This window comes from Erithacus rubecula, assembly GCF_903797595.1.
Source record: "Erithacus rubecula genome assembly, chromosome: 6".
NCBI classification, from domain to species: Eukaryota; Metazoa; Chordata; class Aves; order Passeriformes; family Muscicapidae; genus Erithacus; species Erithacus rubecula.
This window is the reverse complement of record NC_136688.1, coordinates 11,069,319-11,093,637: the sequence shown is the minus strand read 5'-3', so window position 1 is coordinate 11,093,637 and position 24,319 is coordinate 11,069,319. Positions and strand designations below refer to the sequence as shown.

The window sequence follows — 24,319 nt, the reverse complement described above, 5'->3', positions numbered from 1 at the left end:
CTCCCAAACTCGAGGGAAACAGGGATAAAAACAAAATCAAGCAAGTCAAACAAATCTATAAAAGCAGATTTTTGGACTCCCATCCCTTTGAAGCTCTTTATTTTAGTCCAGGAGAGACTGGCACACCCTTTGTGGGGGCAAATAGATGCAAGGAAGATTGCAGGAGGTACCAGAGAACCCAGAGACTCTGCTCAAGCTCTGGTTTATTTATGAGGGGAAAAACAGCAGGAAAGTTCTGGTGGAAAAGGTTGGGAATAGGGGACATGTCTTCTCATACCTTAGAAGTTTAGGAGCCAATGTGACAGGGAAGTTTAGGACAGAAATCCCTGCTGACATTACACCAGAAGACCCAGACACAGCAAAACATTCCCACTCTCTCACCTAACCATCCCTTACAGAAATCCTAATCCTTTCCATTCTCCAGCTGCCCAATCTCCTTCCCAGAGTGCAGGGAAGCTGCAGGAATGTTTCCCTGCCAAAAGGCTGCAGGGAGGGTGAGGAGCAGGCGGGACCTGGAAATGCTCCATTCTCCCAGGGAAGGCAGGGAGGGAATGAGGGAGGGAGGGAGCCCTGCCTGGGCTGCCTGTGCCCTCTTGTGGCTGCCTGACTGTGCTGCACAACCAGATTCTTGCGTGGCTTCTTAAATGAAAATGAAATTAAATCCATTTCTGTACACAGCTCTCCCAGTGCCATCCCCCAGAGGGAATGAGGAGATCTTCCATGTGCAGAGTTGAGTAAATGGTTTTAGTGAAACCAGAGACCCCAAACCTCTGCCTGCTGAGAGGAGACTGGGGAGACTGATCAGGAAAGAAGAAGGGAGATCCTCCCATTACCCAGCAGTGCTTTGAACCAGCAAATCAAAGGAGACACAACCGAGCAGGAAAAGCCTCAGCTTCCCTCAGGAAGAACAGGTATCTGCTCTGGTGAATAAAAGCATCCCAAACCACATCCTGTAGGATTTTCTTTTGAACTCCGACTCTCCAACTCCAACCAGGCTTGCAGAGGTTAATAGCAAATTTTTATTTTCCTTTATGAAAGAGCAGGGTGAAACCATCCTGCTGCTAACGGAGTGACTTCATTTTCATTTTCAAATTTCACAAATTGTGCTCTCTGGTTCATTTGAAATGCAAAACAACCTCAGACAAGGCATTGCTCCAGTTCCTTCTGTCTCAAAGTGCTTTTCAACATGATACCAAGGGGGAAAAAATATCCCACAAACCAAACCATCTCCTACCCAGAGAGATCATCTCATTCCCAGTGCTGCAAGGTTTGTGCAGTGGAGCAACTCACAGCACAGGAAGACATGGAGAGATCAAAAGGACAGGGGGAAGAGATGCAGGGAGGAGTTCCAGGGGTGGAATTCACCTGAGCTGAAATCCACAGCTGGGGAAACCAAAGCTGTGTTATTGCTCTCTCCCCTAGACAAAATCCAGCAGCTTAGTGGAAGAAAACTGAGTTCCTGCTGTAATACCTTTCAGGAGAGGATGGAATTCTGGAGCTGAGGATGGGTACCAGCTTGCTGAGGGTGGCAGAGGGACAGGGTGACAACCCTGTCAGGTGTGAAAACCCCAGAGTGATGGCTGAGCTGATTTCACAGTCACTGAAAAAAAAGGTTAAAATAGCTACAAAATACTGTCATGGCTTTAATAAACCTGGGTCTGAGCTCAGGATGTGTCAGGCCTGTGCATTCCTACTGCTCCAGTGACATCCCTCCCTTCCAGCACATTTTGGGCATTTGGGGCAGGAACCTCAGCCACATCCCCCATGTGCACACAAAGGTCTCATTCCCTCACCAGGGAATGGCAGCCCAAGAAAAGTTGTGATTCCCGGTGGACAGGCATCTCCAGGTCTGATGTAACACCAAGAAGGAACCTCTGGGCTTTGGGACTGCCCAGCTTGGGCACACTCCTCCTGGAGACACAAAGAACCCAGCCTGGAAGCATGGGTTCTGCCTGAAGAGGGGGAACAGGATCCCAAAGCTCCCTCAAGAGCAGGAACAGCTCCAAGGATTGTGGGTGAGGTTTGTGTTTAGTAGCATCATGGGGGACCTCACACCAGGGACTGTCACAGGGTCCTGCACATCTACCTCTGACAACTGCAGCAGATTCCCTAGTCCAGGGAGAAAAATCCTGCAGCCAGCTGGGAGTTAGGGAATTTCTCTGCTCCCTTTCTTCTGCTGGAGGCCCCAGGTGAACAGCTCCAGCCATTCCCCAGCCTGCATAACCCAGAGCCAAACATCCAGCTAAAAACAGGAACAAATCCCTCTTTGTGACTCCGCTGGCAGCAAGCTTCTCTCACAGGCTCCTTGAAAAGAACAAGGAAGTACTTGGAAACAAACTGTTCGAGATTATTGTGCTCTGCTGGCATTTTCAGGGCTGCTGTGGTCAGCAGGACCTTGGGGACAGCACCCTCCATCCCAAAAAAATGAGTGAAACAGACAGCCAGCATCTGTCCTGACAGACTGGCTCACAGGGAAGGTCCAGAATTCCCACCCTGCCCAGGCCTCGGGTTATGCCAAAGCAGGCTGCATATAAAAAAAAAAAAAGGTTTAAAAAAATGGATATACACTGCATATAGGAGACTCCAGAGTCCATGGATGGCCATCCTGGAGCAGCCAGGGCCAGCCCAGCCCCAGGGGCAGCGTGGCAGCTGCATTCCAGTCACACTTGGACAAGTGGGACAGCTGAAGGTGGAACTTGTCTCTTTTGCTCCTTGCTCCAGGCAGAGGGAAGGTGGGAGGGAGCAGGACAGGCACTGCATTCCAAGCCCTTCCTTCAGGAGCAGTTTCCTTCCACGCTCAGGGCTCTGCTCACATCTCACTGGGATAAAATCCAAGTTTGGCCAGAGACATCTCCCGCCGGAGCCGCGTGACCTCCCAGAACATCAGCTCCACTGCAAAGCACAATGGGGCACAGAAGGGGGAAAAAACACAAAAAAATCAGCAAGGAGGGCACAGCTGGCCACCAGCTCCTGCTCTGCTGTGCTCCCAGCATTCCCAGAGGGGAAGGAAGCAGGACAAGCCCATCAGGTCACCCCTTACCAACTCCACCCCAGAGCAAAGCTCCCAGGAAGCTGATAAGGAAGGAAGAGATGCTCCACTTCTCCCCTGATGCCTTTCCTTTCTCATTCAATGTTTTCAAAGATAGCCCCAGCTGGCCCCACTCAAGTCACTCCCAATTTCTCCCAGTTGCCTCCACAGAAAGCACCCCACTGGAGCCAGCTCTTACCATCCTGCCTCACCAGGCCTTGCTGGATGTAGCGGATGTAGGTGAAGAAGTTGCACACTGCTGTGATCTGAGTGACAGAGGGAAAGAGGGGAAAAAAAAAAGGAAAAAAGATTTAAGACATTACTTAGGTGTGAGTAACAGAAATGAGTTAAATCCATGCAGAAAAAAACCAACTTTTTGTGGGATCAGCTCTTTAAAAATACACTGAGGAAAGAATTAACTTCTAAAATCCTCCACTGAGCAAGAGCCCCAACAGCAACATTAATAAATGATCTACCTTCTCCCTCCCCTCCACAGAAAGGACAGTTTGTTCCCACAGCCAGGCACAGATCTGGCTGGAACAGCAACAGCCTCTAAAGAGCAGAAAATTGTTCTGTTTTACAAAGGGGAATTAAATAATAACAATAAAGCCAAACAATCAAATCTCTGTACTGAATGAAATCATGGCAAGTGAACACACTGAAGGTTATCTGAAAGCAGAAGAGCTTGATCTGCCCCCTAAACATCAGCTAAGAGCCACCTCAACCTCAGGAATGACCTCAAATCCCACAGTTTTTTCTCAATTCCAGGGCTGACCTTCAGGAACTCGTCCACTGCAGGGTATGGAATAATTTTGGAAGGTCAAGGCACCCTGGGGAGGTGAAGGACTCACCCTAGCCCTGCAGGAAGGGGAAATATAGTAGTAATTCCCAGAATCCCCCAGCATGATCCGGTGCTTGCAGGTCCTGGGGAGCCCACTCAGAGCACATTTCCTGCAGGAAAAGGGAAAAGCACTTCAGCAATCCAGTGGCACAGTACAGATCCAGCAATTCAGCCACCTGGAGAGATGGAAGTGAGAGATCAGAAGCCACCCCTGGGCCAGGCAGCATAAAGAAGGAAAAAAAACCACATTGGCTGATATTCTTTTACTCCTGGAAATATTCCATAAATGGCAAGTTTAGGAGAATTTAGATGAAAGCACCTTTTTCCTGATACACAGCCCCAGAGGAAACTACAGGAAATATTAACAAGGTGAGGCTGGAGCACAGAACCAATGTCCCCTGGTCTCTGCACATGTCCTCCACATTCCAGGGCAGGCTCAGGTGTATCAGCTTTCCTGGGGAGATGCAAACACGCTGGCTGGGCACCAAAGCTGGCCTCAAAACAGGTAAATCCACCATCTGAGCAGGATTTGTACATACCAAGAACTCAAAACAAGTCAACCCCTCCTCAGGCAGACAAGAAAGGAGTTTGGCTTCCCAATTTTGAGATTTCAGAGGGTGAAAACAGCCTTTTCCAAACAATCATCAGCAAGGGGTGCAGCATTCCTTTTATTTTCTTGCCTTTTCCCCTGCTGTTTGCAAGGCAGATAATTCCCATCACCACTGCAAGCAATAAAGCAGAATTTTCTGGTGCAGTTATCACCACGTTCCTCAGGGACACAGCAGGAAGAGGAACATCACTCCCAAACTGCAAAGATACCTCTCTGGGGAGGCACAGGAGGTGACAGCAGAGGGGAGCAGATTTTTCAGAGAGCTCCTGAGCTTGTCCCTGGGCTTGTTTTCCACTGCTCTCAAGGCAAACATTAGCCAAGAGTGGAAGCACGGGTTCCAAGAGTCCAGTTGCAAGGAGAAGTAATCACTGACTAAATATTAACACAACTTAAGGAGAATAAATTTCCAGGAGGTGCAGGATGACCAAAACTTCTGCAAACAAGATACCTGTAAGGAGCCACATATTTCAGCATTGCAACATCCTGGAAAAGAGTGACTCTTGCTTGATTGGTACCACTTGGTGTAAAACCACAGCTATCACAACCAAACTTGCCATAAAAATCAGTGTTTTGCATCTGGGAAAAAAGGGAACAAATTCCTTTTGGGTCTTTTATTGCCAATGGGTTGCTTCCCATCCTGCCTGGGTGGAATTTAAACAGGGTTAAAGAGTTAGGTTAGCTCAGCAAAAGCCTCCAAGCTGCCACATGGCTCTGAGTTAGTGACTTCTTAATGCTCCAGAGACCTTTGATCACTGGCTGAACAATAAATATTTCACTTACGTCACGATTTGTGACCGGAAGCCACTGTGAAGACAAAAAAAATAAATTTAAAAAATCAAAAGGAAACTGATAAGGATAAACACAGGATGAGTTGTTTGGGGAATAAATTTGCAGGAGAGTGGTAGGAAACCTGCATGTCCCTTCTGTCACAGGGACACCTTGGAAGTTAAGAAAGGACTTGAATAAAATCCCTCCTCTTTGCTTGGAATATCACATCACTCCTGCTAGTGTGAGGTGGCTCCGAGCTGCCTGTGGCACCACTCCATGGCAGGTGACAAACCAGCAGCAAGGAGGGGACAAGGCAGGGAGACACAGGGTCCTTACTTGGGGCCACCACACTCTTCTGCTGCCACCCTGCCCACGGGGACAGTCTGGGAAGCTGCTGGCTCGATGGTGAGGGTGTTCTGCTCCACAGCCTCTCGCACCAGCTCCGACAGCTGCAAGACGGGAGAGCAGGAATGAAATCCAGCAAGGCAACACTCCAGAACTGCAGCTGCTCCTGCTTTCCCAGCACTCACCTCCTGCTTGGGGAAGTCCAGACAAGGCCCTATATCTTCTCTGTAAATTCTGTCCAGGAAGGAGCAGGATTTGTCCAAAGTTGGAGATTCCTTCCAGGCCTGGAACTCGGCAAATAAAATGGAGTCGACCTGCAGTGAGTGTCCAAGAGGAGGGGGAAGAGGGAGGAATGCCATATCAGCAGGTACCTGTTACTATGCAGAAACCCATGAAATGTCTGCTCTGGCATCTGGAGAGGCTCAGACATCACTGCAGTGTCTGAGGGAAGCTGCCTGGCTCCAAGGATCTCTCGTTTCCCACCCAGCAGAAGTTCTGGGCCAGAGTTACACAGCCACCCTGGGCTGTGTGTGCCAGAAACCTGCATGCACCTCTCTGTACCATTATCCTTCAGGTGGCTTTTCCTCCTTCCTGTGGCTGCAGGAAAGCTACCACACAACCACTGAGTAGACAAAGTGCACGCTCAACCCATGGCAGGAATGATGGGAGCAGCTAAGGGGAAATAGGAGACTTTGTGGGATCTGGCATTTAAATCCCAGATGGATCACTGGGCAAAGCACCAACCTGACTGACAGAGCAGCTCCTACAAGCCCAACAAAAGCTTCTGAAAGGAAAAAATAAAGCTAAGTTGAGCAACACAAAGAACATGAGTGAATGCAGCTGGAGAAGTCCAGATTCCAGCACATTCCCACTGTGCCATGAAGACTGCTCACCTGGGGCCAGCAACAGCTTCAGAGACACAAGATGGAAAAAAAGACAAATGGAGAAAAACAAAATGAAAGGAAAAAAAATGGAGATTAGCATAAAAGGAAGCTGGAACTGAAAGGCTGGAAGCGTGAGAGGCAGGTGGGTCCCACCCGTTCCCAGAGCTTGGTTACCTGCCGTGAGGAGGAGGAGGAAGCATCTGCTCCCAAGGCCTGCCAGCCTGGCTCATAGGTGATGTGGATAGCCTTCCCAGGGAGGATGCAAAGGAGCAGGGAGAGGAGAGCAGGGAAACCAGACTTGGAGGGCAAAGGGAGAGACAGACAATGAAGGAAAAGGTTTAGAGAGAGAGAGGCAAAGAGGGGGTAAAAAACATGAGATCCAGAAAAAGGCTCAAGTCCTCCCCTGCAGGAACTGAGTATGGTCCTCAAGGCACCACGGGGCCACAAGCTACATCTTTAGACTTCAGCTTGAGGTGCAAAAAGGGAACAGAAATTGCCATTTTTAGGCTTAATTTAAGATCTTTCCCATAGAGCACCAACTCTCTGAATGCCAAGTTCCCTTTTATCACCTCTCACATAAGGATTCTGAGGGACAAAATCCATCCCATCCCTGATACATAACGTTGGGCACTCTGGAGGCTGAGCCCTGAGATTTGAAACTCTAGGATATCTGCATCCTGTGGAAGCTGCCCCATGAAAAAATGACAACTCCAAACCTCTAACAAGCCTTTGTGTTCCCTCAGCAATTCTTCACGACACAAGCTGCAGTTACCAAAAATCACTGTGAGACATATTCCCCCACTGCATTCTTCTTCAGTTTCATTTTTCCTGACCAAGTGCCTCCCATTTGCTTCCCAGGACAGCTGTGTCCACATCTGGCCAGTGGAACTGGTTTCTGCTCAGCAGCTCCCAAATCCGCTCACAGCACTGGCACCCCCCCAGACCTGCCCCTCAGTGATCCCCAACTGCTTCCTGCCCCCAGAAAGAGGAAATCCCCACAAAAGGAAACCCTGCAACGCTTGCCTCAGCACAAATTTAGGGAACAAGGCACAGAGAGCTGCTGAGTGAGAGCACAGAGCTGCGAGAACATCCCTCACCCACCTCTCTGCACTCGCGGCTGGCAGGCTCTGGAGCCACTCCCTGGCTGGCAGCTGGCATCACGGCACTGCTGGTGCTCTTGTTCCGCCCGTGGCCCTTCCTGAAGCCAGCTCTGGAAGGGCTCTGCAGCTGCGGGTGCAGCTCCCGGTTCGGGGAGGACGGGGTGGATGTGATCACCAGCGTCTTGAGGGCTGTCACCTCTGCCTGCAGCATGTCAATCTGGCACACAGACAGGAGTCACCCTCAGCACCTGCCTGTGCACCCCATCAGACACTGAAACCAGCTACAAGCCCAGCCATGAAGTATCTCCCCACCACCCAGAATTTTAAACAGCAGTTGTTTGGGAATCTACCCCCTAACAAGGTTATTTTCAGAACCAGTAACTCCAGAGAAATTTCTCTCTCCTCAAGTTGGAGCCATTTGAGCAGCCCAGTGGTGCAGCTGTGCCAAGAAATTGCAACTCCCCAGGTCCCTGCTCTATCCTTCCATCCCAGAGCTATGACAATTAAACTCATTATTTCTCTGTGGATCCATTTCCCAAGTGAGAGCTGGATCAGCAGGAGACTGCAAAGATCTGTGAGGCCTTTTCCCTCTCACCCCAGTGTTTGCTGGAAAGGGACCACAGCACCTCAGAGAGAAGAGGCTGCACTTCACTCTGCTCAGCCAAAAACCAGCCCTGTGGTCATGCTGGGCAGAGATACCACCACACCAACCCCAAAAATGAAGTCAGAGAGTCACTTACTCACCTTGCCCCGGGCCTCCCTGAGCTGTTTCTCTGCTGCAGCCTGTTTGGTGTTGGCTTCTCTCACCATCTTGTGGGCCTCCTGCACCAGAGAGAGTTTTAATCCACCTGTTGAACCCCAGCTCACAACAAGGCAGGTCACAGATCTGCCACATCATACATTCCAGGCAAGGGAACTCCTGCCACATCCAGGGGGTTTGTTCCATCAGCTGTGCAGAACCTTCCTTCAGAATTTCCTAGAGAAGGCTCCCAGTGCCAGAGCCTGGAGTGCATCCCCTTTCCAGAAGTTAAGGAGTTAAGGAGTTTATCTGGCCAAGGTCATCTCTCACTGATAGGGGCTGCTGAGAAGAATGCCAGAAGCAAGGACCTGCCTTTCCTTGCCCTTGGGAATTGCTTTAACATGAGAACCCACCCATTCCACAGCTGTGCCTGCCCCTATTCCAACAGATTTGTGACTCCAACCTCACTTCAGCCTGGTTCCTGCAGTCACTGCAGCCTTGCTGGGTGATCACTGTACTGATTCCTGACCCTGCCTGCTGCCTGTGGCTCTGATCCTGATCCAGACTCATTGCTCCACATATTGGTGAGGCCACTGCTCCTGCCTGCCTTGTTAATGCACTTTTCTCCTGCCTCCCTCTGGGAACAGCTGGTCCCCACTGCCCCAGGCATGGCTGTGACACAGCAGGAACTGGGGCTCACCTGGGGGCCAAATGGTGGAAACTGCCTCAGAAGCTTCTCCCACAGGAAGAGGGGAGCAGGAGGTAGCTCAGCTGGGGCCTCTCTGTAGTCTGGAAACAGCATCTGGCCAAGGCCACCAAGAAAGGCAGGGGACAGCCCTTGGCTGCACCATCTCCAAGATCACCCTGTGCTCAGGCGGCCAAAATTTTGGGAGGGGGAGCTCCCTTGGCACTCACAGCCTTGTATTTCAAAGGCACAGATGGGCTCTGGCTTTCCTCATTATCCAGACAGATCCAGACATTAGAGCTGCTGGTGAATGGGATTTTGCCAGGATACAGCTTGGCAAGAATCACATTACAACAAAAACCACCAAAACAAAACAAAACCAAGAAAACAGGCCTTCTGGACACTCATTGGAGCAGAGTGGATGAGGACATCCAGCATGTTTCCACCCCCAGAAAGAGCTGGGATGAGCCAGGGAATCATCTCTGTTACACAGCAGCTGCCCAGACTACAGAGCAGGCACGGAGAGGGACAGGGAGCTGTGCTTGGCTCCAGCTCCAGGCATTCCCACGTTTTGGAACCATAATTACTGTGCTCTTTATGCCACCCCACAGCTGCTAGAAGGGGAAAGAAATCCAGGTAAAGGCTCCATCTGCAGCACTGGCCAACTCTGCTTCTCCAAGTGGGAAAGAAGAACAGGGGAGAGGAGGAAATTTTGGGAGGGGATGGCTGGAAGTTCAGGGAAAGCCTGTCTTAGAGGAGCTGGATGGAAGCTTAGCTTAAGAAATGATGGGAAAAGGAAGAGGGTGGTACCTCAAACAGGCTGGCTGTTAACTCCTCAAGCTCCTGCTCCAGCTGCTCCCTGACTTTTGACAATCTCTCACATTCTTTGTCCTTGAGCTTCAGCTCCTGTTGAGGAAATGGAGAGGGACAGGAATGCTGATGCCCTGCCCAGCCTGTCAGTACAGCCCTTCCTCCCACCTCAGCACCTGATCCCTGACCCAAGATTCCTGTCACCACCTCTAGGAACCATCCCTTGCTCCAACCTGTGCCACCCTCCCCAGGAGTTCCCAAGGGTCCTGGAGCTCACCTTCTGTGCTTTGTGCAGCTCATCTCTCAGGAACTCAGAGCCCTTTTCCCGGATCTCCACCGAGGAGCTGCGCAGCCGCGACATGTTGAGCTGCTCCGTGGACTGGGGCTCATGCACACCTCCAGCATCCTGGCATCCACTCTCTGCCTCCTCCTTGTCACCTTTGGATGGCATCAGGGGCTTCCAGTGTCCCACAGTGGGTGGATTCTGGCTCTCTTCCTCAAAACTGACCTGGCTGTGGGGTAAAAGCACATGGATAATGAGAGTGGGGGTGACCCAGAGCCTTCCTCCAACACTCACAACACATCCAGCCCCAGGCAGTGGGAATGAGGCAGGGAGAGTGATGGGGAAGAATTTGGGCAGCAACAGCTGCACCAGTTCCTTTGCCCTGCATCCCTTTGAAAGTGTTTTACCTGTTTGGCAGGGTATCCTTATTAACTCAGGATAAGTTAATCCTGAGAACTAAGGACAGCTCCTCCAGGGATCCCATTCTCACCTGCTGTCTAAGAGAAACACCCTGTAGATGGATTTTTAGGATTCCAGGATACACCTGGTAGACCTAAGGTCAGACTACCCTACTGAAGTAGCAAAAAAAAGGAATTCTTTTTTCCCATCATTAGGAATGGGAAAGCTTTCCCATTCCTAATTTAAAGACCCCAATCCCATCTGCTGCCAGCCCAGCCTTCCTCTATCCCCTCTGCACCTGCTTCAGAGGGAAAAGATCTATTTTAAACCGATTTTTAAACCTATTTTCCCACCTATTCCCCACTGAAATCCTCCACAGAGCTGTCTAAAGCAGTGTACTTCCCCCAAGCTGGGTTGAAGCCCTGCTTTTAGTTTCAGGGGTCAGCAAGCAGAGATCTCCTAGAAAGAAGAAAGCAGAACAATGACCCAGGATACTGCACCCCAGTGCTCAGTAGGGCTCTGTCAATTCCCAAATTAACACAGATGCTGGAAAATGGAATGGAAAGGAAAACATCATTTGAGTGCCTGCATGCTGTCACTGAGGTGTTGCCTTCCTCCTCTTCCTCACTGAACTCTCCCCATGGAATCTCCCTCCATTTGAAGGCAGGGGTAGTGTGTCCAAGCCCTCCCCATGTGGAAGTTTTCTATCCTGCCCAGACACAGACACTGCCCTGCAGATTAACCTGCTGCTGCTTATCTCTGGCCCACAAGCCCTGGCTGAGCTCTGGTGCCCTTTTCTTCAAGCACCTCCTCCCACACTCCTGGACACTGCTCCTTGCCCACCACCTCCTCCTGCAGAGCAGCCATCACCTCTTTTTGTTCAGGTTCACTTTTTCCTATTCCCTTTGCCCCATCTCTGTGCTTTCCTCTCCTGTATTTCCAGCCAGGCCACACTCTTTCCCCTTGCTCTGACTCCACATGACTCCACAAAGGCTGGGCTTATCTCCTCAGTCCCTGAGTGTTCTATCACCTTTTCCACTCTAATTTCTCCCTTTCTGTGCCTCCCAAGCTATCCAAGACCAACAGCTGTCCACAACCACTTTCCAAAGAGGGAACAAAGCAGCAGCTCCCAGCTAGATCAGCTCAGGTATCATAGAAAAGCATGTGGAAAAGCACATGTGGAGAACTCTCAGAACACTGGGAAGAAATCACACCAGAAAGGAGCAAGGAAACCAGAGCACAGAGTATAAAAATAATTGTTAAAAGCAGCAGCAAAGAAAAGGGACATTTCACCAGTCTACTGATACAAATACACTTAGCCTAACCCACAAGAAGAAAAAATAATGTTGTTCTTTCATGATTCTGTAATTCTCAGCTAAAAGTTGCCTCGGGAGACAGATATTTCAGCGTATTTCCACACACTACGGAAGAAAACTGGAGGATATGGAGGAATTAAACAGTCCCACCCACACTCTGTAATGCCAAAAACATATCCTGGAAAATCATCTATGATGGAATAGCTCATTCTTTCTCCATGCCGTGCAAACAGAATCCCAGTGGAAGCCTTCGCTATGCTGGATTCTGCTCAGTGTCCAGGTGGGGCTCTGAAATCCAATCCCAGAGAGCAAAGGACCACCACAAACACTCCCTCTCTTGCTGACTGGCAGCTAGCTGCCTTTCCAGGAAAAAATGGATCATATCCTGAGAGTCATGCACTGACACAAGAAATGCAAACCTACACAAAAAAAAAAAAAATCCCCAATACCCCACAACCTTCTAAAGTTGGTTTCTGTAGAAAAAGCAAAAAAATGTGCAGGATCTGCAGTTTTTCCAGCGGGCCCCACATGCTTCCTGCAGTGCTGATCCGATGGGGCTGTTTCCCGTGCAAGCAGCCTCTGGCTCTCTCCAGGTTAAACTCCAACCTGCAGGTTTGGAGCAGGGCCTGGCTTTCCCATCTCCACTGGGATGGATGCCTGACCTGCACCACCATGGACCTGCATCAGTCCAGAGTGGCTCATCATCCCATGCGTGCTCAGCATCATCCCTCAAATGTTTGGCAAAACATCCAGCAGTGGTTTATTATCTTTTTACGTTATTATATTAGAGCAGAACACACACTGCTGTTTCTTGTCTTTGCCTCAGCAAACAAACGCCAAGTCCTGTGCTTGGGGATGCTGCTGCCTCCCAGTTCCGTCCCCTTACTTGGCTTCCACGCAACTTCTTCCCCGTGAGGGTGATGGAATGCATTTCCCAGAGAAGCCTTGGCTGCACCATCCCTGGAAGCACCCACGCCAGGTTGGACAAGGCTCGGAGCAACCCGGTCTAGTAGAAGGCATCCCTGCCCGCGGCAGAAGGCGAACTTTTCCCAACACGAACGATTCCAGGATTCTCGGGAGACACCGAGCCCTGGCACACGCACGCCTGTCCCTCCCCGTCCAGCCCCGCACCTACCCCCGCAACATCGCTGGGTCCCGCCGCTGCTGCTGCTCACGGTGGAGGCGCGCCCGCCGCCCCCATGGCCGGGACAGCCGCGCCGGGAGCGGCAGCCGTGCCCGGGGGAGAAGCCGGAGCCGTGCCCGGGGGAGAAGCCGGAGCGAGAAGACGAGACGCGCCCGGAGGAGGCGGAGCAGGAGCGATGCCCGAAGGAACCCGAACCGGCGCCGCCGGATCGGTGCCCGGAGGGATCGGACCCGGCGCCGTTCCCGGAGGATCCCGAGCCGATCCCGAGCCGATCCCCGGCCCCGCCCCCCGTGATGCCGGCGCGGCTGCGCCCTGAGCGCCGCCGGGGCCTGAGGGGCCGCTCCGCGGGCACCGGCGCGGCCAGGACGGGCTGGAGCTGGGAATTAGCTGGGAATTAGCTGGGAATTGTCACCCACCGGCTCAGCGCGGGGCAGTGAGGAGCTGGAAGGAAATGTCCAACAAGCGTCCCTGCGCTCCGCTGTTCGTCCGCTGCTCGGAATCACTCCCTGCTCCCTCCGCCTCCTTCCCGATAGCGGGATGGGGAATGGGGGCTGCTGTCTCTGCCGCTCCTTCCTCCAGAGGAGGATGCCTCACACTCCGCCCCTGCTCCAGCGTGGGGTTCCTCCCACGGGAGAAGCCCTCCTTATCCCAGTTCTTCATGCCCTGCCCCAGCGTGGGGCCCTTCCGCAGGGAATAGGAATATTCTTCAGGAATAGGGCAGCTCCAGCGTGGGCTGGAACTTGTCGTCCCCACGTCCTGCCAGGACCCTGCTCCAGCACAGGCTCCTGTGGGGCCACGGCCTCCTCCGGGCATGGCCCTGCTCCAGCGTGTGCTCCTCCATGGGCGGCTGGGGGATCTCTGCTTCCCTGTACCCCCTGCCACCGAAACGGAGCCACACAAAAACAATACAGAGGGGAAACCTGGAAGGAAGGTGGAAGGATGGGGGAAATCTGGCTGGGGGGAAAAGGCTGCTGATTGTCCAGGATTTTACACTTCAAGGAGAGCACTGGCTTGGAACCCAACAGGCAAACCACTCCTGCTGTCACCCCTGTCCCACAGCAAATTCCGTCGCCACCTGTGGATTGACAGCACTGGAATTCTGAACCAAAAACTGCTCCTGCCCTCAGAGGACACTTCCCATCACATCCTACCTTGCCATTGCCCTGGGCTTCCCTCCAGGCAGCTGTATGCCCTTGGAGCCTCCACACACAGACACAGCTCCCTCCCTCCTCTCAGCTTGTCCGTCCTCTGCCCCTGGGACAGACCCCGCGCCGGGGGCAGGACAGTCAGACATGGTGATCCTCGTGCCCACTGCAGGATTTTGCCGTGGATACCACACAGGGAGCAATTCTCCGTCCCAGCATCTCCAGGGTGTCCGTGTCACCTGCAGCCCTGCCCTGGTTCATGGCTGGGATCCACGGGGACAGCACGGGCCAAGCCCATGCTCTGAAATCTGGAACGGAGTGTCTGGGACGTTTCTGTCTGCTGCAACCTTTGCTATCTTCAGGGAGCTTTTGGGAGGAGGTGAAAGATCTTCAGCTTTGCAACAGAAGTAATTAGTCTTTGTAATTATTAACTCCCAAGGCGTGGCTGGCAGCGACAGAGGGTCCTCGGATTAGAAACGTAGAAGTGCTTTCAGGAGCCAGCAAAGGCAGGAAGGATGAGAACTGATAGTACTGTCAGGAAGCTTTGAGAGGGATGTGCTGGAGATGCTAAATCCCAGCCACTTGGAAAAGTGACTTGTCACAAGGGGCAGAGTGGGGGGGGAGGGAGGGAGGAAGGGATGAAGGAAGGGAGGAAGGGAGGAAGGGAGGAAGGGAGGAAGGGAGGAAGGGAGGAAGGGAGGAAGGGAGGAAGGGAGGAAGGGAGGAAGGGAGGAAGGAAGGAAGGAAGGAAGGAAGGAAGGAAGGAAGGAAGGAAGGAAGGAAGGAAGGAAGGAAGGAAGGAAGGAAGGAAGGAAGGAAGGAAGGAAGGAAGGAAGGAAGGAAGGAAGGAAGGAAGGAAGGAAGGAAGGAAGGAAGGAAGGAAGGAAGGAAGGAAGGAAGGAAGGAAGGAAGGAAGGAAGGAAGGAAAAGAAAAGAAAGAAGGGGAAATAAAAGGAAGGGAAATGACAAGAAAGAAAAGGAGAAAGGGAAAGGGGGAAGAAAGGAGGAGAGGAAAAGGACAGCCAGACAGAGGCTGGTAAGGGAAGGAAGAACAGGGATTACCTTTGGGTTTGGAAAGCAGGATGTGACCCGCTCACCCAGCAAACTCAAACCGGATATTATTGCCGTGGAAAGGAGAACAAATGGCCTAAAACTCCAGGCTCCATCCACCCCCTCCTGGCTGGCACTTTGGCTGTGCCACATGTTTGCTCAGCTGGCTGCAAGGACTGCAGCAAGGCTCCTCTGGGGTCTCTGATTTCCAGCACCAGCATGTTTGATCCTCCCTTTGACACTTAATCCCCACCACGATCCCTAAGGCAAGAGAAGAGGGACCTCACTAAGGACCCTTCCCTCACTTTCATGCTGTATGCACTGAACTGTGCAACTTCAGAGGGAAAGGAGAGATTTGTCACCATCCAAGCCTCTAAAAGTAAAATGCAAAGGGTGAGATGGAGCTTGGCACAGGGACAGGCACCTCCAGCTCCCAGGGCAGCCCAGGGTGGCACAGAATTGTGAGGAATTCTGCAGCATAAGGGGAACAAGCCTGGGGATGCTCACAGAAACAGTGTGAGGTCACTGCATCCTCTTCAAACATTTCTGTCCAGGTCAAACCTCTGAGTAAATCCTGTCCATAAAAAACAGCATCACCCCAGACACTTCCCATTTCATTAAAAAAAATAAAATTACATCAGATTCCAAGGAAGAATGTAATTTGGAGAGACAACTCTGATGCCAACTGCCTCTGTGTCTATCCCAGTGATGAAACTGGAGAAGGGAAAGGGATTTCACCAAGCTTTGGGACCTGCTTTCCTTAAAAACACTTACTGTTCTCTGGGAGAGAGCAAGGAGGGCACTGTGCCTTTCTCAGCCAGCTGCTGCTAACTCAGCATTGAGAATGGCCCTTTGGCATTCCCAAAACAGGGATTCAACTCCCAGCACAGCAATTCCATCTCTACGTCTTCAGCATGGAGAAAATGAGGATAATTCCAGGGCTCTGAGGCTGAGGATGGATGTCAGCACCTCTTTGCTTCCTGCTCTGCAGGAAGACTTTTAGACCATCCTCTTCCTCAGAGTCTGAGGCCACAGGGGATGTGGAAAGAGATTGAAGCAGCTCTGCCACGCTAGTAGCCCCTCAATTATTTACTTCAATATTAAATTCCACACATATTTCCTGCTGTCCCAAGGGCAGCTGTGGAGCACACGAGCTGCCAGTGGAGCTGCTCTCAGAGGAGGGCAGCAGAGGCCCCCAGATGCCAGCTCATCCCTCCACAAACAGCAGAACACATGGGGTTGTTGTTCCATGTCCTCAGGAGCAGCCAAGCTGCTCCCAAAAGCTGCAGCAAATGTTTCACCTGAAGCATTTTGGCCTCCCTGTTGTGTGTGGGGATGAGGGTTCAGGCACCAAGACCCTGAAGATCTACCTCAGCCTCCCTACTCACCAATTCCATTCTCTGGAAGTGTACCACATTCCCTTCAGAGAGAGGGTCCCTGTGCTCTCATCTCCCTTCACAGAACATTGAATCCCATGTTTTAAACTATGATCTCCCTGCCACTGGCAGCAATTCCCAGGACTGCTCCAGAAATCCCACACCAGGCAGATGCCAGGCAGCACCTGCTTCAGAGGAGCAGTGAAACAACCCACTCCCCTTGTCATGGATCAACCCCAGGAAGGAAAAAAACACAGCTGGGACAAATTGATCCCAGCTACTGATGTTAAGTAAGTGTCAAAGACAAAGCACAAGAGAAAGTTGATTATTACAGGAGCCTGGGTCTCCAGCTGCTCTTACCTGCAAGGATCAGACCTGTGCTCCCTCTCCACAGTGTCCCACAGCTGCCTAGGATGGAAGACCAGTTAATTAAGAAAATATTTTGATTCAGAGCCTCACAGAAGGGGAATGTCCTAAAGACCTGACTAGAGGCATTGAGGAGGAGGTGGAAGGGAAGGATGGGCACAAATGGGAAGGAGCAGAAAAGGGACTAAGGACCCTGGGAAGACAGAGGGAAGGAGTCCCCTGGCTTGGTGGAAGTTTGAGGGCAAGGCAAGGACCCATGTTTCCCAGGATCTCATGCAAGCAAGCACCATGACAGCTCTCAAGCACTGCTGGTGCAGCAAGAGCAAAAGAAAGCGAACACAGGGAATGAGTCTTGGAGAACCAGTGGCAGAGTGGAAATCCCCAGCATCCAAACCACAGCTGGAAGAGGTGGCAAACTTATCCAGGAACAGTGAGGGATGACAGGGGAACATCCTGTGAGAGCCAGGCAGAGCATGGACCGGGTGTTTCACTGACCTAGGGAAGAGAGGGCAGCCCCCAAGCACACCATGTTTTACAGCCTTGGTGGAAAATTCCAGCCCTGCATAATCTCCTGGGGTTCCTGTAAGATTGTGACACGGAGAGAGGGACCAAACAGGAAAGAATTAGAGGAAAAATGCCTCTCTTCTGGCAGCCACCATGGCTGTGCCAGGAGTTAGCAGCAGCGGAGCAGCCAGCCCTGCCTCCCCCTCCTCCAGCCGCCTCTATAAACACGCAGGGCTTACTCAGAAGATTAAGAGGGAACAGGGCAAAAGACAACAGAGTCTCTTTTGTAATGAGGAGGGATTACAGCATCAAGTGACCGGCTGCAGCTCCCAAGTGGGTCTCAGGCTCCTTAGCACACTGTGTGGGGCAGGTCCAATCCCCCTATGAGCCAAGGGGGCACGAGGAGGTGGGTGGTGGCCCGGGCCACAAAGGACCCAGCGGGAACACGTGCAGGACCAAACCTCCCCAGCCTCCAGCTCGGCTCAGGAGCCCATGACTGTGAGTATCTGATCCTCCTAATAGCAGCAGGAGGACCACTCTCTCCTGCAGAGATCCATCTTCCTGCCTATCCGTGACCTCCTCTGGCTCCGTCCCTCTGCTCTGTCTGCTCGTTGTCCTGCTCGGGTCTGTTTGCGGTGGGTGATGCACCTGATGTCCCAGAATCTTGCCTGCTGTGTGCTCCCACAACTGAATTCCAGGTCAGTCAACTTCCAAGTGTGTTGGTTAGTCCAGAGGGATGAGCAGGGGATGCAGGCAGTGGCAGGTAGCAACTCCCTGGGTGGGTTCTTCCTGCCCGTCCCAACTCTGGAGTTGGGATCACTGGAGTGCCAGTGATCCACCTCCAGCCACGGAGCTCAGCCACACATGGAACGGGCCAGCTGCCCAGGAACATCCCAGGCTGGCAGGTGGGCAGGGAGGTGCCTTAACCATTCAGGGCTGGAGGGAAATGCACTGGTAAAAGCCCCATATCCCAGATGGGAGCAGAACGGAGTAGAGGTGGGTGACATCCATTATTTGCATGGACAAGAGCTGGAGTTTTCCTTCTTTGGTAAAAAAAGGGGATCTGTATTTGAATTACGCAACGAAGAATCTCCCTGAGAGCTTTCGGGCCCCAAAGCCCAGAGAAAAGATGCAGCTTTTGTGTAAGGGGCCCCAAAAATGCATGGGGTTTTAGATATGCTTTTCTCTTCTGGACAGCCTGTGTATGCAACCTCTGGGGCAGGTGAAACCCACTGTCTTCCAAGTTCGGCGCCCAGAAATCCATATGGAATGTACACGAGGATTTACTGAAATGGTCATTTGTGCAGCTGGGGACAGGGACAGCTCTGCTCCTCTCTATCACCTTTAACAGGGGACTCAGAGACCTGAGTTACAACAGGGGAAACCCAAAGGAGAAGCAGCACCCAAAAGCCAAACCCAGGACAAAGATGCTGCTTGGTTGAAATAGCCAAAAATCCAGACTTTGCTGGTTTTTGTCACAGCAGCAGCTCACTGGGATCTGAGTTGTCCCCACCTAAGTGTAAATCTTTCACTGGGATGCTTAAATGAGAAACAGATGAGGAACATGGGCCAAATTTACCTGCCTTCAGCTGCTTCAGGGTGTGAACTGTCCCTTGAAGTGCTTCTTCATCCCACATCATTCAGGGGAGAGCCCAAGGCCCCATAGTCATTAACATTATTACCTCTGTTAAATAGCAGTGCCTGGTGACATGTTAGGATTCAGAAATATCAATAGTTTCACACTGGATAATTATTTCTAACCCAAGAAGTCAATCACCAATCTACCTGTCATGGATTACACTGGTGTCTTGTGGTGTTTTTAAAATAAATTCAGGAGTCTGACTATTAAATTATTATAAAAATTATTTATGCAAGTTAGACTAGAAGTGAAATGGGGATGCTGCATGTCTGGGGAGCATTTCAGGAGCCTGAGTACCTATTTTTCAGCCACTGTGATTTATTGTGCAACATATGGTTGAAGGAGAGGGGCGGTGGAGCTCCTGGAATTTGGGCCCTGTGAGCCTGGCCCAACTCCATCCCACATATCTCCAACAGGGAAGGCTGCTCTGCCTGCAGGATTAGGACCAGCAGAGTGCAGACAGTTCTCTTTCCTGGGATGCCTTCATCTGGATCAGTCCCAAGAAATCTTTCTCGGGTTTTTCCTTTCCTGTGGGTTAGGTATTTTTTTCCCAGCAGTATTCCAGGAATATGTTTCCCAGGAAGTAGGTTTACAGAAACATACTTGCAACAAAAACTATATTAAGAAAATTACTGGGAAAAGCATAAACTTTGGAGTTTGTGACCCTGAGATTAATTTTACCACAAGTGTTCTGTGGAAGGGGGTGGCACATGGCTTTGTCCTCTCCAGCCAATCAGCCCCACTTGAATGCTGAAAAATCAAACACTAAAAACAAAGGGATCCACCAGAAAAATACATCCTTGGTCACTATAACTACCTCAAGAACAGAGAAAATATGGCAAACTCATCAAATTAATTGCCTGCCTCAGGTTGCCTCCTGGTTCTCTGTGCCACTGCCTCCATCTTACCTGGATTTTGATCTCAGCTCATTCTGTGTTCTCCTTCCTTTTCATCTTGCTTGGTGGGACACTTGTGATGTCCCTGTGTCCTTCTCCTGCTCAAGCTCCAAGCCCTGCTTGCTGTGTGCCTGCACAGGAGCTGTGATGACAGTGACCTACACCAACCGCGTGGCTGATGCCCGCCTGGGCACCTTCTCCCAGCTCCTGCTCCAGTGGAAAGGCAGCATCTACAAACTGCTCTACTCTGAGTTCCTGATCTTCATCTCGCTCTACTTCACAATCAGCCTTGTCTACAGGTGAGCAACTTCACCCCCACAGCCTGGCCAGGGGCAGGACACGGGAGAAACACAGGACTGGGGCAAGGATCCTACTGGACAGGCACTTGCCAGACTCTGCTCACAGGAGAGAAGGGGAGGGGAGAAGGGAGAGGGAGAACTGCTTCTGTTTGTCCCTTTTAGGCTGATCCTGAGCGAGAGCCAAAGGCTGATGTTCGAGAAGCTGGCGCTGTACTGTAACAGCTACGCCGAGCTAATCCCCGTGTCCTTCGTGCTGGGTAAGGAGCTCTCTGGAATCCAGCAGGGAGGGGAATGGGACAGCATTTCTGCTCCTTGGTTTGACAGAGCTCTACAGGCAGAGCAGCTCCCTCGCCTTCGGGAAACTCCTCAATTGGGCTATATCCTTTATTGTCACAGCTGTGAGCGCCCCCCAGCACAGGAGGGCAAGCTCCAAGTGGCACCTGATATGCCCAGGGAATTTGTGGCTACCTCATTTCTGGAGTTTTCAAGGCCATACTGGGTGGAGCTCTGAGCAACCTGGTCTAGTAGAAGTCCCTGCTTAAACTGTTCTGATTCTTTTAGCATGGAGGACTGAATTCCCCTCCAGACGTTCCTGCATCCATCCCTCTGTGAGGAGAAGAGGAGGAGAGCAGATGAAGTGGGAGGAAGCTCTTTTCAGATGCCTGACTCTCTCAGCTCCCCTCTAGGTTTCTATGTGGCCCTGGTGGTGTCCCGCTGGTGGGCCCAGTACGAGAGTATCCCCTGGCCAGACCGGATCATGACCCTGGTGTCCTGCAATGTGGATGGGGAGGATGAGTATGGGAGGCTCCTGCGCCGCACCCTGATGCGCTACAGCAACCTGGTCAGCGTGCTGATCCTGCGCTCTGTCAGCACCGCCGTCTACAAGCGCTTCCCCAGCATGGAGCACGTCGTGAGGGCAGGTCAGCCTGCTCCTGCTGCTGTGCTCCTCTAGGGGCAGGGGCCCTGGGAAAGGTTCTTTAGAAATGGGTTGGTGCTGTTCCTTCAGGGCAGGTGGGAATTTGAACCCCAGGTCACTGAGTTTAACTGCTGGGCATGCTGAATCTTCTTGGGAGATGCTCCTCAAGGTGCAGCAGTTCCCTGTCTGCCCACATTGTCTGGGTTCCTTTGGCAATCCACAGAGATGTGATATTGTTGGCCTTCTAAAAAGAAAAGGTACTTCAGGGACACAAGTGATCCCATTCTCAACAAGTATCTATGGACACCAGACAGTTGCACTTTCAGCAGTGCTTTGTCTCCCTGATGGCTCTGATCTGATGTGCAGCAGACATCCAGAGTGAAATCCCATTATCCCACCATCCCACCTCCATGATTCAATGTTTTAACAAGGAGACTTGTCTTTCTCCATGTCTCCCCAAGTTCTGAGTCTTTACTGGGATTTTTAGGGAGAGCCAAGGCATCCATCCAAGATTCAGATGTTTTCATTTCAGACCAGATCAGTTTCTTCTGCCCTCTATGTCCATCCCTTTCCCATCTGCTCTTTCCCCTCCAGGCCTCATGACACCAGAAGAGCACAAGAAGTTTGAGAGCTTGAATTCCCCTCACAACAAGTTTTGGATCCCATGTGTGTGGTTCTCCAATCTGGCTGTGAAGGCAAGGAATGATGGGAGGATCCGGGACAGCGTGCTGCTCCAAGGCATCCTGAATGTGAGTGGCAGAGGGGCAGGCAGGTCTTGGAGATCCTGGGGAATGGAAGGCACCTGTGAAGCAGGTCCTCAACACATTCCAATGCCAGTGGAGGTTTCTAGGATACAGATGGAAAGCCACAAGGAAGAGTGTATCTGGAAGTCTAGGAGAGGTCAAAAACATCCTCAACAACTGAGGTCCTGTAGAAAACTTTGCTATTAAAAAGTCTTAGATAGTTTTGGGCAACAGGCCATGCTGTACAGGCAAGACCTGGCAACAATCCCTGCCCAGCTGCACAGAAAAAGGCTCTGGAACAGCTCATCCTTCTTGGTATTCATATGCAGAGAAAGTCACGTGTGGTTGCCTGGAGCAGGATTCATCTTCTCACAGAAAGAAAAATCTCCCTCTGGGATATTTATGTATAGATAGGAGAGAGAAATGGATGCTCCTGAGAGTATTTTTGGCCTCACCTGTTGGCTGCTCATTTTGTGAGGAGAAACTCTTCTGTGAAGTGAGCTAGGAAGGGATCTTGGGCTCAGGGGGATACACCCAAGTTGCAGGGAATTCCTCCATTGCTGAGACTGAGCCCCCCATCCAGAGAAGGTATAAGCAGAAGGGAAAGGGCTGGAGCAATGGAGGACAGTGGTGCTGGAGAGACTCTGCAAGGAGATGGGAAGTTATCCTGACATGTCATTCCTTTCTCCCCACTCTAGGAGCTCAACACCTTGCGTAGCCAGTGCGGGAAACTCTACGGATATGACTGGATCAGCATCCCCCTGGTCTACACCCAGGTGAGAAGGGAATCCCAACACCCATTGTTCCACCACTGCCTGTGCCTATCCCACTTATATCCACACCTGGAACTCTGGAATGGTTTGGGTTGGAAGGGATCATAAAGCTCATCCAGGGACACCTTCCACTATACCAGGCTGCTCCAAGCCCTGTCCAACCCAGCCTTGGGTGCTTCCAGGGATGCAGCAGCCTCAGCTTCTCTGGAAAACCTGTGCCAGGGACTTACATCCTCGTAGTAAAGAATTCCTTCCTCATATCTAATCTAGATCTGCCCTCTATCAGTTTAAAACCATTGCTTCTTTTTATGTCACTATCTGCCTGTGTAAAAAGTCCCTCTTCCTCCTTTGCATAAGATCCTTTAAGGCACTAGAAGGCCACAGCCTTCTCAAAACCTCATGTCCAAGCTGAACAACCCCAGCTCTCTCATCCTATCTTTGTAGAAGTGCTTCATACCTAACCCACCCATGAAAAATGCAGAATACTCTTGAATCCCTCATCCACAACATCATCTCTTCCACTGGTACCTCAGCACACACCAGCCCAACCTCCTTTCCCTCAGACACATCCACCTCTCTAGAAATAACCTTTATCCAGGGGTAACAAATTCATGCAGATCCATGGAAAACACAGGAACACAGACATTCCCTGCACCACCCTGCAGGGATCACATCCCAGGAAAGTTGTGCCAGGTGTGTACTCAGCTGTTTCTCAGCCCAGGCAGACACCTTGGCACCACCTTGCGCCTTTGTCTCCTACAATCCAGCTGCTCAGATAACAGGGATGCCCTTCACCATGAAACAGGAGCTGCTGCTGCTCTGGCAGTGCCAGAGGTTAATGGGGAACACATTGGGAAAGTGTATTCTGGTTCTGAGCCCCCTTGTTTGTGTCAAGGGACACGTGAGAGTCTTGGTTACTTTTAAACTTGAAAAGGGGAAGTTTCAAGAAAAGCACAAAGCTCAGCATAGCCTGAAATCTAGGCTGGCAAATATTAATAAAAGCTCAGCATGAGAAGCAGGAAGGAAGGAGCAAATAGCAGTGCCAGGGTTCCCCTGCTGGACTTGGAAACAGCCTGCCAGCATGAGACAGCTTTCAGCCCATCCAGGATGTCATGTGCTTGCTGCTGCCACTGGCCTGTAACACCTGCACAGATACCATTCCAGGACAGCACAGAGTGTGAGTATAAGTTGAAGGGAAAAGGGAATATCTGTAGTTTTCTGCAGGGAAATTTATCCTTCTGCAAAGACCCTGTCAGAATCCAAGGCTTTCCAGAGGCTGCAGAGCCTGGCTTTGGAGCTGTGTGGGGTGAAACTGAAAGGAGGTGCTGGGAACTCACACTGCCCTGGTGTGTCCCTTGGCATCCTTCCCAGGTGGTGACCGTGGCTGTTTACAGCTTCTTTCTGGCCTGCCTGATTGGGAGGCAGTTCCTGGATCCAGAGAAAGCATATCCTGGCCATGAGCTGGATCTCTTCGTGCCTGTCTTTACATTTTTGCAATTCTTCTTCTACGCTGGCTGGTTAAAGGTAAGTCCAAGAAAACATGGCTGGAGCTGGAATCTGACCCAGCCAAGGGTTTTTCCCAGTGTGACCCCATCAGGAATCCAGCCAATAGGGGCTGAGGGAACTGCCAGGACTTTCTAATTTTCCAGCTGTCTCATTC

General features: G+C 51.4%; 2 protein-coding genes across 11 annotated transcripts; one reads left to right on the top strand and one right to left on the bottom strand.

The window, feature by feature from the left end:
* Positions 1 to 1,004: 1,004 nt before the first annotated feature.
* RAB3IL1 (RAB3A interacting protein like 1) lies at positions 1,005 to 24,223 on the bottom strand. 9 transcript variants are annotated; one of them, XM_079308807.1, is made up of 12 exons: positions 23,997 to 24,214; positions 16,884 to 16,931; positions 10,088 to 10,322; positions 9,811 to 9,906; positions 8,321 to 8,398; positions 7,578 to 7,793; positions 5,778 to 5,906; positions 5,584 to 5,696; positions 5,260 to 5,283; positions 3,880 to 3,979; positions 3,228 to 3,294; positions 1,005 to 2,892 (listed from the first exon to the last, which is right to left on the bottom strand). In XM_079308807.1, the coding sequence occupies exons 1-12, from the start codon at positions 24,104 to 24,106 to the stop codon at positions 2,810 to 2,812; spliced, it is 1,299 nt and encodes a 432-aa protein (XP_079164933.1). In that variant the 5' UTR covers positions 24,107 to 24,214; the 3' UTR covers positions 1,005 to 2,809. The 9 variants fall into 9 exon arrangements, with proteins under 9 accessions (XP_079164933.1, XP_079164938.1, XP_079164935.1 ...); XM_079308812.1 differs by lacking the exon at positions 7,578 to 7,793 and having other exon boundaries at positions 23,997 to 24,220; XM_079308809.1 differs by lacking the exon at positions 5,260 to 5,283 and having other exon boundaries at positions 23,997 to 24,216.
* On the top strand, positions 19,240 to 23,883 carry LOC306803418 (bestrophin-1-like). Of its 2 annotated transcripts, XM_079308817.1 has the most exons (5): positions 19,240 to 20,227; positions 20,390 to 20,484; positions 20,914 to 21,147; positions 21,738 to 21,892; positions 22,585 to 23,883. In XM_079308817.1, exons 1-5 carry the CDS (start codon positions 19,743 to 19,745, stop codon positions 22,765 to 22,767), a joined length of 1,152 nt encoding a protein of 383 aa, XP_079164943.1. In that variant the 5' UTR covers positions 19,240 to 19,742; the 3' UTR covers positions 22,768 to 23,883. The 2 variants fall into 2 exon arrangements, with proteins under 2 accessions (XP_079164943.1, XP_079164942.1); XM_079308816.1 differs by having other exon boundaries at positions 19,242 to 20,227; positions 21,738 to 22,720.
* Positions 24,224 to 24,319: the final 96 nt, after the last annotated feature.

What these genes read in the sequence shown, in the direction of transcription:
- RAB3IL1 (XM_079308807.1), bottom strand. Translation starts at nt 24,106, where the DNA reads ATGCTTTCTCTGGATCCAGGAACTGCCTCCCAATCAGGCAGGCCAGAA. An exon ending in AAGGGACACACCAGGGCAGT is followed by an intron (nt 16,932 to 23,996) that starts GTGAGTTCCCAG and finishes CTTCCATCCTAG; the next exon opens with GCAGCTGTGGGACACTGTGG. An exon ending in GAAGAGTGTGGTGGCCCCAA is followed by an intron (nt 5,284 to 5,583) that starts GTAAGGACCCTG and finishes TTGTCTTCACAG; the next exon opens with TGGCTTCCGGTCACAAATCG.
- LOC306803418 (XM_079308816.1), top strand. Translation starts at nt 19,743, where the DNA reads ATGGCTTTGTCCTCTCCAGCCAATCAGCCCCACTTGAATGCTGAAAAA. An exon ending in ACAATCAGCCTTGTCTACAG is followed by an intron (nt 20,228 to 20,389) that starts GTGAGCAACTTC and finishes TGTCCCTTTTAG; the next exon opens with GCTGATCCTGAGCGAGAGCC. An exon ending in CCCCGTGTCCTTCGTGCTGG is followed by an intron (nt 20,485 to 20,913) that starts GTAAGGAGCTCT and finishes GCTCCCCTCTAG; the next exon opens with GTTTCTATGTGGCCCTGGTG.